Source organism: Pristis pectinata, chromosome 40 (assembly GCF_009764475.1).
Source record: "Pristis pectinata isolate sPriPec2 chromosome 40, sPriPec2.1.pri, whole genome shotgun sequence".
Classification (NCBI taxonomy): Eukaryota; Metazoa; Chordata; class Chondrichthyes; order Rhinopristiformes; family Pristidae; genus Pristis; species Pristis pectinata.
The window spans coordinates 5,246,640-5,260,021 of record NC_067443.1 but is presented as its reverse complement, the minus strand read 5'-3'; the positions used below and the strand labels follow the sequence as shown (position 1 = coordinate 5,260,021).

The 13,382-nt window shown below is 45.5% G+C and overlaps 1 protein-coding gene across 1 annotated transcript in view; it reads left to right on the top strand.

Moving 5' to 3' along the window:
- Positions 1-450: 450 nt before the first annotated feature.
- LOC127587373 (chromatin assembly factor 1 subunit A-like) overlaps positions 451-13,382 on the top strand; it is a 29,647-nt gene continuing 16,715 nt past the window's right edge. Inside the window, exon 1 of the mRNA XM_052045664.1 lies at positions 451-937. Coding sequence (XP_051901624.1) covers positions 716-937 — 222 coding nt within the window. The 5' untranslated portion in view covers positions 451-715. The remainder of the gene's footprint in view (positions 938-13,382) is intronic.

Sequence of the window (13,382 nt, the reverse complement as noted above, 5' to 3'; positions counted from 1 at the left end):
CTGAAATAGAAAAAGATCAATAGATTCTAGAGCAAGGGGTGAAAGATCACTACAGATAGGTATGGATGTGCTAAGGTCGCTATGGATAGACAAGGATGTGAAGTTAAGGTCACCACGGATAGACAGGTTACAATCAAACTAGCCATTATCTTTTAAAATGGCAAAACAGACTCTACATGCCCTTCTCCTGATTTGTTAGTCCATCCTACAAACTTAACAGGTTGAATCCCTCCCTCCTTCTGCAACTGTAGCTGTGGCACTAATTTCGAACCTAATTTCTGATCCCTGACCACCATCCTATTCAAGACGTCAGAGGACTAACCGAGCAAAAGGTACAGGAAACAAACAGCATAAATAATAATGCATAAAACAGCATAAAAAACAGCATCCAAACAAAAATCTTTAGGCAAGCCACACCCAAACCCTCAGGGACAGCTTCCTAATGTAGATGTATTCAGCACTGCCAACGGGTTGGGCAGGGGCGTAATTGCCTGACAGGTTAGTTATTGATTGTGCAACCTTTAAAAGGAAGTAGATCGAGCTGTACCGGCGGTGTGGGTCGTTTCAGTCTGCCTTGCCCAGGGTGAGCATCGAGAGAGAGAGAGAGAGAAGAGAGAGAGAGAGAGAGAGAGAGAAGGGAGGCAAGAACTCTGTTTTTTTAGTGGTAGGGCTGGTGGTCCTACTGGCGGTCGTGGGACTGTACCTGTGGACCGTGATGTCAGAGAACGCTCTGCTCAAGCTGGAGAGCCAGCAAATGAGGGACGAGAGAGGAAAGCTTATGAATGCGAAGAACGTGCTGCAGAAACGGGTCGATGAGCTGAGCCTGTCTCTGGACGACAAGAAACACTACATCAGTGACACCGACGCTAAATTGCTCAAAACCAGCGCCGATTTGGAGAAAAAGGTCGCCGAGCTGAAACAATGCCTGGAGCAGAAGGTAAGAGGACAGAGGGAAAATTACGACGTTGCATTTAAAAGCGATTTTTGAAAGGCAGAACCATTGGATTGTAGCAAAAGGCTTATGTGAACGGTCGCCAGATAATCAGGCTTGGTGATGTTGGTTGACGCGGGGAATTGGACAAGCCTCCCTCCCCTCCGTTCTTAAAATATGATTGTGAGATTTTTTCACATAAACGCGAGAAGACAGTCTTCTCTGTTTAACATTTCATCCAAAAGGTTGCTCGTCTCCAACGCTCTGGCTACAGGCACTGTAGTCCGGGGTGGGTTCTTAAACTTATGGAATGGAGGTTCAAAGTGGAATTTCTTTGCAAAATGAAAGTGAAGGTTTAGCGACTGGCACCCTCTTGTAGCTTATACAGAGGCTTTGAAACTTTCTGTTCTGCAGGGCAACTTTATTTTAGGAATCGAAACAGAATGCTGGAAATCTAGAACAAAAACAGAAAATGCTGGACATACTCGACAGTTCAGGCCACGTCTGTAGGAAGAGAAACAGTTAATGTTCGGGTGGAAGACGTCTCCTCAGACTCGTTCTGCCGCAGGGAAGGTGGGGGAAGGGAGATGGACTGATAGGCCACATCCAGGACGATCATAGGGCTAGGCTTTCAACAGGGTTATCTGGTCAACGCTGTGAATGGGAGCAGTTAGAGAGCAAGAACGCGGACAAAAGAATGTAGGAGCTGGGAAATGCAGAGAAGGAAGACATGCCCGGCAGGTCAGGCTAGGTATGTTCTCCACTCCCCCCAAAAAAACACGGTTAAAATAAAAACAAGCTGAGCCAATATCGTAGATGGGCTACTGGTCCAGACGGAGAAATCAAGTTCAGCAAACAATCCGCTGGAGGAACTCAGCGGATTAACATAGAACACTACAGCACAGTACTGGCCCTTCGGCCCTCAATGTTGTGCCGACATTTTATCCTGCTCTAAGATCTATCTAACCCTTCCCTCCCACATAGCCCCCTATTTTTCTATCATACATGTGTCTATCTAAGAGTCTCTTAAATGTCCCTAATGTATCTGCCCCCACAACCTCTGCTGGCAGTGCATTCCACGCACCCACCACTCTCTATGTAAAACAAAAACTAACCCCTGACATCCCCCTATACCTTCCTCCAATCGCCTTAAAATGATGTCCCCTCATGTTAGCCATTGTTGCCCTGGGAAAAAGTCTCTGACTGTCCACTTGATCTATGCCTATCACCTTGTAAGCAGCATCTGTAGGGAGAAAGGAATTGTCAACGTTTCGGATCAAAATCCTGCTCAGGACTGATGCAGGGTTTCAACCCAAAACGTCGATAATTCCTCCCCCCCCCCCCCCCCCGACAGATGCTATTCGACCTGCTGATTTCCTCCAGCAGTTGCCTCCAGATTCCATTTACAGTCTCCCAATGAGCACCGAATGCAGTAGACTCGATTGGAAGAAGTGCAAGTGAATGGTTGCTTCACCTGGAAAAACTGTTTGTGTCCCAGGATGTGAAGGGAAGGGGTGAATGTATGTGCTGCATCACCGGCAGTTGCAAGGGTAGGTGCTGTAAGGAGGGGGGTGGTTGGTGGGAACAGAAGAGTGGACTAGGGAATCATGAAGGAAACGGTTCCTGCAAAATGTCAAAAGGGAAGGAAAGGGGAAGATACTTGTGGTGGTGGAATCCGAAGGTGGACGTTATGACGAATGATTTGTTGGAAGCAGACGTAGGTGGGGTGGAAAGTGAGGGTCAGAGGAACTCTATCCTCATTCTATATTGGAGGAGGGGGAGTGAGAGCAGAGGCACAGGGGCTGGATGCTATGTGGTCAAAGACTTTGTCAGCAATGGTAGCCGCAGTTCAGGGAGAAGGAAGACATTTCGGAGGCGCCTGTACGGAAAGTCTCATCGTCGCAATGAATACAATGGAGACGGCAAAATTGGGGGGGGGGGAAATGGAATGGAATCCTTGCAAGGAGGCAGGGTGGGACAAAGTGCAGTCGAGGTAGCTGTGGGAGGGGGTAGGCTTAGTGGATGTTAGTAGGTAGCTGTGGGAGGGGGTAGGCGTAGTGGATGTTAGTAGTTAGTCTATCTCTTGAGATGGAGACAGATTCAGAAAAGGAAGCAAAGTGTCAGAGATTGACCATGTGAAGATGAGGGCAAGATGAAAACTGGCAGCAAAGCTAATGAACTTATTGTGTTCTGCATAGTACAGGGATCAGCACCAATGCAGTCATTGATGTATCAGAAAGAGTTGAGGGAAATGGACCCAGGTAGAACTGGAACAAAGGACTGTTCCACCTGTCCCACAAAAGCACAGGCATGGCTTGGACCCATGCAGGTGCCGGTAGCTACACCTTTCATCTGGAGGAAGTGAGTGGAGTCGTTCAATGTAAGAATGTGCTCAGCCAGAGCGAATGAGTGCATGAGTGGAGGGGAACTGGTTGGGCTGTGTGTATGTGTGAGAGAGAGAGAGAGACTGTGTGTGTGTGTGAGAGAGAGAGAGAGAGACTGTGTGTGTGTGTGTGTGAGAGAGAGAGAGAGAGAGAGACTGTGTGTGAGAGAGAGAGAGAGAGAGACTGTGTGTGTGTGAGAGAGAGAGAGACTGTGTGTGGGTGAGAGAGAGAGAGAGAGAGACTGTGTGTGTGAGAAAGAGAGAGAGAGACTGTGTGTGTGAGAGAGAGAGAGGGAGAGAGACTCAAAGTAGGAGATAGAAATGGAGAGCCAGACAGATTTATAATAGGAAGGGAATGAAAGCCAAAAAGTGACACTCACACAGAGAGAAAGTTGCCCAGGGAGAGGGAGTGAGGAACTGCAGGAGGGAGGAAGAGAGAGAGAGAGAGAGAGAGAAATCACAAAGAGAAAGAACAAGTTCAGATTCACATTAGTTTATTGTCACATACACCAGGTTGCAATTAAATTCCTTGCCTGCATGAAGCTCAGTGTAAATAGTATACATAGTAATAATACATAGAACATAAATACTGTGAAGAATGCAGAGCAACAGAATGGTGCAAATTATTGGTATAGATATTGGTTTATTATTGTGACATGTACCAAGATATAGTGAAAAGCTTTCGTTTGCATGTGATCCAGGCAGGTCACGCCACACAAGTACGTTGTGATAGTGAAAAGAAAAACAGAATGCAGAATATAGATGGAGAAAATGCAGTGCAAAGGTAGTTGTGCAAATGGTGCATAGACAATAGTGCATCAACAACATCGGGAGAGGGGGAGGAACCACAGAGAGTATAAGTCAAAGGGAGAGTGAGAAAAATTGCATAGAGAATGAAGAATGTGTGAGAAAGTAACACAAGACAGAGAAAGTTTAGAAAGTGATCTCCACCACCCGGGCCATGCCCTCTTCTCGTTACTGCCATCGGGCAGGAGGTACAGAAGCCTGAAGTCCCACACCACCAGGTTCAGGAACAGTTACTTCCCTTCAACCATTCAGTTCTTGAACCAACTGGCACAAACCTAATCACTGCAGTTTAGCAACACTGGGACACTTTGATCACTTTGCACCAAAATGTAAGGTGTTTTTTTTGTTCTAATTGCTCTTTCTTGTAAAATTTGTGTATAATTTGTTTTTTCTTGTGAACACAGCATATATGATGCTCTGTGCCTGTGATGCTGCTGCAAGTGAGTTTTTCATTGCACCTGTGCACATGTACTTGTGCATATGACAATAAACTTGACTTTGATTTGGATTAATAAATATCCTTGCACAAGAAGAGAAAGTTTGCTTTGATCACTCATTGTCTACTGCCTGACACTTGCGGGCTGTCCCCAGAACACTCTACGCAAAAAAAGATGTATTTCACTGTGTGTTTTCGAATTACATGTGACTAATAAAGATCTTAAATGATTCATAACCAAGAGGGATGTGCTCCAAGAAATAGGATGTGAGATTATCCAAGTCAATTTTTATTGGCTGGTAGGGACATGGGTCGGGTAGCCCTCCTTCAGTGCCAAGTAGTTCAATATTCCTTTCACTAAATTGCCTATACTTTTTTCCCTATACTGTTCTCTCTAACTTTATTTCCTCTGTACTGCTCTCTCTTTTTACCTTTGTTCTCTCTCTGATGGCAGAGGGGAAGAAGCTGTTTCTGAATTGTTGAGTGTGGGTCTTCAGCAGGCACCTCCTGTAGATACTCCTGATGGTGGGGAGGGATGTGCCTGTGATGTTTTGGGCTGAATTCACTACTCTCTGCAGCTTCTGTGCATTCAAATGCCGTGCCAGACCATGTTGCAACCTGGATAAAAACTGGTTGCCTTGACTTGGATCATAAATAAAGCCCTACAGAACAAAGTAAATCAATCAAAATGCAATCACACCCTCATTGTTCTGTCAAGCCATTTATTGGATTATAACAGAGAAATAGTTAAAAGCTGTGAGGCTGAGAAGTTTACTCTGTTGCACTTGTTGGTCACCAGAAGGTTTCAACCTGCATTTCTCAAGACGTATAACACAGGAAATGTGTCTCAACTGGTCTACACCAGCAAGTGTGCTCTACATGAGCCTTCTCTGGCCCCTTTTAAGCTCGTCCTATCAGCATAATCTACTTCTTTCCCCTCAAGTGCTACTTAATTAATTTACGTTTCAAGTACTCGATTCTCACAACTCAACTGCAGGAGTCATTTCACTAAAGCGTAAAAAAGAATCAAGAAAGCAGCTCATTTCTCAAGGATGATTAGGGATGATGATAAATGCTGACCTTGCCGGCAGCACCCGGATGGAATTGGAGAAGAGTATTCAGCAATTAAGCCTACACTGGCTCTTTGCAAGCCCAATCCAATCTACACTAGTCCCAGGCTATTTTCCCCTTAGGTTTCCAAATTAATTCATTCAATACCAACCAAAGTCTTTCAAAAGTCACAATTAAATTTACTTCCACCACACATTCAGGAAGATAATCACAATGCAACCTCATTGTTCTGTCGGATCATTTATTGGATTATAACAAAGAGAAACAGTTAAAAGCAGTGCGCCTGAGAGTTTAGTCTCTTGCACTTGTTGGTCACTGGAAGGTTTCAACCAGCTTTTTCCAAAGACATATAACACAAGAAATGTATCTTAGCTGGTCAATGCCTTTATGAGCCTCTTTTCAGCTCGACCTATCACTAAATTATACATGGTTGCTGTGGGACAATGTTTAGAGTCACAGTGCTACACAACATGGAAACGGGTCCAACTCGTCCACGCCGACCAAGTTGCCTTCCTGGGCTAGTCCCAACTGTCCGCATCAGGACCCCATCCCTCTTACACCCTTTCCATCCATGTGCCTGTCCAAGTGTCTTTGAAGCATTGTAATTGTACACCCCTCTACCACTTCCTCTGGCAACCTCTAAACAAAACGGCCTTGCTCAGGTCCCCTTTAAATCTTTCCCCTCTCATCTTAAACCTAAGCCCTGTAGTTTTAGACTCCCCTACCCTGGGAAAAAGACTCGTCCATACACCTCATCTACGTCCCTCATGATTTTATAAACCTCTGAGGTCACCCTCAGCCTCCTTCGCTCAGGGAAAACAGCCCCCAGCCTATCCAGCCTCTCCTTGTAACCCAAGCCCTCCAGTCCTGGTAACGTCCTTGTGAATCTTTCCTGCACCCTCTCCAGCTTAATGACATCCTTTTCTATAAGTGTGGAGACCAGAAACTGCACACAGGTACGCGGTTCTTGAGGTGTGGTCTCATGATGTCCCAACTCCTGCATGTATCAGGAGTGAATTAAAAACCCCTGTTCTAATCTCTGGGTAAAGATGTTTCTCCAGAATTCCCCACTGGATTTATTAGTGACTGTCTTACGCTTTGTATTTCTAGTTATGATCTTCTGTTGGGGAGCATGCCTTATGAAAACAGGTTGAGTGAACTCGGCCTTTTCTCCTTGGAGTGACAGAGGATGAGGGGGGACCTGATAGAGGTGTATAAGATGATAAGAGGCATTGATCGTGTGGACAGACAGAGGCTTTTTCCCAGGGCTGAAATGGTTGCCACAAGAGGACACAGGTTTAAGGTGCTGGGGAGTAGGTACAGAGGAGATGTCAGGAGTAAGTTTTTTACTCAGAGTGGTGGGTGCATGGAATGGGCTGCCGGCAACGGTGGTGGAGGCGGATACGATAGGGTCTTTTAAGAGACTTTTGGATGGGTACATGGAGATTAGAAAAATAGAGGGCTATGGGTAAGCCTAGTAATTTCTAAGGTAGGGATATGTTCGGCACAACTTTGTGGGCCGAAGGGCCTGTATTGTGCTGTAGGTTTTCTATGTTTCTATGATAAGTGAAATCATTTTTCAAAGTCTTGTCAAACCCTTTCACAACCTAAAAAGACTTCCATAATTTGACAGTGACAGAATATATATATATATATATATATATATATATATATATATATATATATATAGAAAGATGAGGTCATTAAGCATGTGGGGATTCCAGTATTCATAGAGGCAGAGTACCAAAACCAAAAACTTGCTTATAAACTTTTTAAAACACTGGTTAGGCCACTTTTGGAGTATAGCATCCAATTTTGGGTCACACTTCAGGAAGGATGTGAATTTGCTGGAATTGATCCTGGGATGAGAGATTTCAGCTTCACGTTTAGCTCAGAGCAGCTGGGTTCGTTCTCCTTGGAGCAAAGAAGGTTGAGAGTAGATTTGACGGAAGTGCTAAGTTCATGTAGGGTCAATCAAAGGAAGCTTTTCCCTTCAGCGGAAAGATCAGGGGATGCAGGTTAAACGCGATGGCTCAAAGTTATGAGGGGTTGCGAGGGAGAAATGCTTTACGTGGAGTGGTTATGAATGTGAACTCATTGCCTGTAGGAGTGGTGGAAACAGAATCAAAGCAGCCAACGTAATCAAGGACCCCTCCCACCCCAGACATTCTCTCTTAAGCACGTACCACCAGGCACAAGGACACCTTCTATCCCACTGTTATCAGACTCTTGAACGGACCTCACATGTTTAAAAAATGAACTCTTGCCCTCCCAACCTACCTCGTCGTGGCCCTTGCACCTTATTTATCTACCTGCCCTGCACTTTCTCTGTAACCGCAACAGCAAATTCTGCATTGTGTCTTTTTACTACCTCGATGTGATTATGTCTGGCGTGATCTGTCTGGATGGCAAGCAAAACAAAAGCATGTGACGGTAATAAACCAATACTAATAAGTGTTTGCAAACAAGAATTAGATCAACTGTTGAGGGGAACCCATTTGCAGGACTTGAGGGAAAGAAGGTGAGGCTGGGACCTGTGTGATTGCTCTATCGGTAACTGTCCTGGAAGTATCTCAGCCATTCGTTTATCAGTAGTGAGTCAACGTGCTGGAACTCTTTACCCAACAACCCTGCTGGAGCACCTTCACCACATACACTGGTCAACATTTGGTATTGGTTTATTATTGTCACTTGTACCGAGGTACAGTGAAAAGCTGATCGTACGGGTCAATTCATTACACAGTACAGTTACGTTGAGTTAGTACAGAGTGCATTGATGTAGTACAGGTAAAAACAATAACAGTGCAGAGTAAAGTGTCACAGCTACAGAGAAAGTGCAGTGCAATAAGGTGCAAGGTCACAAGGTAGATCGTTGAGGTCATGGTTCATCTCATTGTATAAGGGAACTGTTCAATAGTCTTATCACAGTGGGGTAGAAGCTGTCCTTAAGTCTGGTGGTACATGCCCTCAGGCTCTTGGATCTTTCTACCCGATGGAAGAGGAGAGAAGAGAGAGTGACCCTGAGTGGGTGGGGTCTGATTATGCTGGCTGCTTCACCAAGACAACGAGAGGTAAAGACAGAGTCAAGGAGGGGAGGCTGGTGTCCGTAATGTGCTGGGCTGTGTCCACAACTCTCTGCAGTTTCTTGCGTCCTGGGCAGAGCAGTTGCCATACCAAGCCGTGATACATCCAGATAGGATGCTTTCTATGGTGCATTGGTAAAAGTTGGTGAGAATCAAAGGGACAAATCAAATTTCTTTAGCCTCCTGAGGAAGTAGAGGCATCCTCGGCCGTGGCATCTACGTAATTTGACCAGGACAGGCTGTTGGTGATCACCTTCTCGAGGGTAATTAGAGATGGGCATTGAATGCTGCCTTACCAGTAACACTAGTTTCATAATACCAGCATCAAGCAATGACTGACATGGCAAAGGGTGTCGCCATCTAAAAACCTATTGAACTAAATATCTACTCAACACCCAATGTGACTTCCTACCATGACTTTCACCCAGGGCCCATTCTTTGGTTCGTCCAATCCTGAGCAGAGAATGGAAGCTCAGACCAAAACAGAAAATGTTGGAAAAACTCTGCATTCAGGCAATATCTGTGGAAAGAGAATCAACCTTATAGAAATGAGAGGCGTAGATAAGGTGGACGGCAACAGTCTTTTCCCCAGGGTAGGGGAGTCCAAAACTAGGGGGGCATCGGTTTAGGGTGAGAGGGGAAAGAGTTAAAAGGGACCTGAAGGGCAACTTTTTCCACGCAGAGGGTGGTGAGTGTGTGGAACGAGCTGCCAGAGGAAGTGGGTGAGGCAGGTACAATAGTATCATTTAAGAAGCACTTGGATAAGTACATGGAGGGGATGGGCCTGAAGGGATATGGGCCGAACACAGGAAATTGGGACTAACTGGGTGGGCACAAGTTGGCATGGACTGGTTGTAAGGCCTGTATTCATGCTGTATTTCTCTATGACAATCAACGTTTCAGGTCTGACAAACTGACGAAGGGGTGCAGTCCCGAAATGCTCTCTGTTTCTCCTCCGCAGATGCTGTCTGACTTGCTGAGATTTTTTCCAGAAGTTTCTGTTTCAGATGTCCAGCATCTACCTTTTTTTTGATTTTCTATCCTAGGACCAAACTCGTTTTGTGACATTTCAGAATTAAATAGTTTTCATTGTGCTATCAGTAGCAGATCTTGGTCAACTAATCACCTTGGCCTCTTGTGTATCTTGGTCTATCATTATGGAAACCAGCCTCCCCTCCACGGACCCTGTCTGCACTTCCCACTGCCGCAGTAAAGCAGCCAACATAATCAAAGACCCCACCCACCCCAGACATTTTCTCTTCTCCCTCCTCCCATCGGGCAGAAGATACAAAAGCCTGAAAGCACGTACCACCAGGCTCAAGGACAGCTTCTGTCCCACTGTTGTAAGACTATTGAATGGCCCCCAGTATGATAAAATGGGCTCTTGACCTCACAATCTACCTCATTAAGGCCTGGCACCTTATTGTCTGCCTACACACTGCACTTTCTCTGTAACTGTAACACTTTATTCTGCATTCTGTTATTGCTCTTCCCTTGTACTACCTCAATGCACTGTGCAATGAAATGATCTGTATGGATGGCATACAAAATAAAGTTCATGTGACAATAATTTACCAATTTACCTGGCATCTATTCAGTGTGATTGTGGCAAATGTTATCCTTAACCTCTGTTCTTCACAATTTGGGAACATTAAGTTCTGTCACCAATAATTTGCTAACCGGGCTTAAAGAGAAGGAGAGCAGTGATTTAACCAGTTCTGTTCTGTGCATTCTGTATAACAGCCAGGGTGTCAGTGCATCAACACAGGGTGCAAGGCATCAGTACAATGGGGAGATCAGTTACTGCTCTGTGGCTAGTTGTACATTTGACCCTGCTGAATGTGGCAAAATAGACTGAAAATCAATGGAATCTGCATTTATGGAGCATCCTTTAACAGGAAGATTGATGAGGGCAGTGTGGTGGATGTGGTTTACATGGATTTTAGTAAGGCATTTGATAAGGTTCCTCATGGTAGGCTTCTTCAGAAGGTCAGAGGCCAAGGGATCCAAGGAAGCTTGGCTGTGTGGATTAGGAATTGGCTTGCATGTAGAAAACAGAGGGTTGTGGTGGAAGGAGTGCCCTCGGATTGGAAGGCAGTGACTAGTGGTGTCCCGCAGGGATCGGTTTCTGGGACCTCTACTTTTTGTGATATTTATAGATGACTTAGATGAGGGGGTGGAGGGCTGGGTTAGTAAGTTTTGCAGACGACACTAAGATAGGCGGTGTTGTGGATAGTGTGGAGGGCTGTCGGAGCTTACAGAGGGATATTGATAGGATGCAGAGCTGGGCTGACAAGTGGCAGATGGAGTTCAATCCGGAGAAGTGTGAGGTGGTACACTTTGGAAGGACAAACTCCAGGGCAGAGTACAGGGTAAACGGCAAGGTACTTGGCAGTGTGGAGGAGCAGAGGGATCTGGGGGTTCATATTCACAGTTCGTTGAAAGTTGCCTCACAGGTGGAAAGAGCAGTTAAGAAGGCCAATGGGATGTTGGCTTTCATAAGTCGCGGGATTGAGTTTAAGAGCCGCGAGGTTATGATGCAGCTTTACAAAACTCTAGTTAGGCCACATTTAGAGTACTGTGTTCAGTTCTGGTCGCCTCATTATAGGAAGGATATGGAGGCGTTGGAGACGGTGCAGAGGAGATTTACCAGGATGCTGCCTGGATTGGAGGGTATTGAATATGAGGAGAGGCTTAAGGTGCTAGGGCTTTATTCACTGGAAAGGAGGAGGATGAGAGGAGACATGATAGAGGTATATAAAATATTGAGAGGAATAGATAGAGTAGACAGTCAGCGCCTCCTTCCCAGGGCACCAGTGCTCAAGACGAGAGGTCATGGCTTTAAGGTTATGGGTGGGAGGTTCAGGGGAGATGTCAGAGGGAGGTTTTTCACCCAGAGTGGTTGGTACATGGAATGCACTGCCTGGGGTGGTGGTGGAGGCAGATACATTGAACAGGTTCAAGAGCTTGTTGGATAGGCATATGGAGGAACGTGAGATAGAGGGATATGCAGGAGGAAGGGGTTAGGTAGTGTGAGGGTGGTCTGATGGACGGCACGACACGGTGGGCCGAAGGGCCTGTTTTGTGCTGTATGGTTCTATGGCTCTATAGTAAAATGCCCCATACATCAGGGGAATGTAAATCAAAATTTATTGCTGAAGAGTTTAGGACTGCTGGCCAAAAAACTGGGTCAAAAAGGTAAGATTTGAATTTATTCCTGTGTGGGATGGCAATGATCCAAGAGAACGCAAGAGGCTGCAGAGAGTGGCGGACTTGGCCATTTCCATCACAGGTACAGCTCTCCCCACCATCGAGGACATCTGCAAGAGGCGATGTCTCAGGAAGGTGACATCCATCACCAGGAACCCCCACCATCCAGGCTGTGCCCTCTCCTCGATTCTGCCATCAATACAAGAGCCTGAGGGCCAACAACAACGGCTCCTTCCCCTCTGCCATCAGGTTCCTGAACCAATCTGGAAAAACCCAAATTCTACCTCGGCCTATATTTCCCTCAACTCGCACCAATGTTGTTATGTTTATATAATTTATGTTTGTAATGTATTGAGCTGCTGCTGCAAAAAGCTAATTTTCAGGGCATTTGCACCCTGGGTATGTCTGCCCATGACAATAAACTTGAACTTAAAGGCCCAGAATTATTTGTCCTCTAAATTGAGTGCCCTGTTTGACCACTTTAGAGGTCTATTAAATGTGAACCATATCATTGGGTTGGACTCATTTAAAGGCCAGATCAGGGAAGGACAGCTGATCCCCACTGTTACGTACCAGCAACAATAGAAACACACCGAGTCATGTATAAGTGTTAGAAACTATTTTGTTAATAACTACTTATGATAATAAGAAAAGTAAAAACGTTAGATGTTAAACATTAACCCCAAAACTAAACTCGAAGTGTGTGTGTGTGGCAAATTCCCAAACTCCAAGTCTAGGAATAGTTCTCAAAGTTCAGTTCAAGTCATCAGCTGAAACGTGAGCAAAGGCTTTTGCAAAACCACTGTTGACTGAAGAGAAAACATAGAGAGAAATTATGAAATCCACATGTTCCACGATGGAACCCATACGACACCTCAATTTCTAATGATCTGCACTGCTTTGTTCCTAAGTATCTGCCACCCCAAAGGCATTCGATATGCGGCTGCCCACAGAAATACCTGTTTTCCAGTACAGCTTAACAACAAAGTGGACTCCACTTGTTTGCTCCAAAAATCCATACATGGATTGTAGTGACAGACACAGCTATTGTTCTTCATCCATCGATACAGAGACCAGCAGTCCGTGTCTCTGTCTCTGTCATTTCTCCGACTCACTTCGATTGACTGAGCAAAACAGCCAGCACATTGTTATCTTGCTGTCTTGATGACACCACACACACACACACACACACACACACACACACACACACACACACACACACACACACACACACACACACACACACACACACACACACACAACTACTCTACTGTTCAGGTGCCTTAAAGGGACATTCACCAAATAGCAACCTGACTCATAACACCACGCTCCTGTCCCATCCCAAAGGACAGGACAAGTGTTGTCTCTGTTCAGCCTGGGGAGACGAAGATAGCTGTGACCAGTCGTGGCATGCAAGTAAAAGCCTTTCACTGAGACACGAGAGAGTGCAGATGCTGGAAT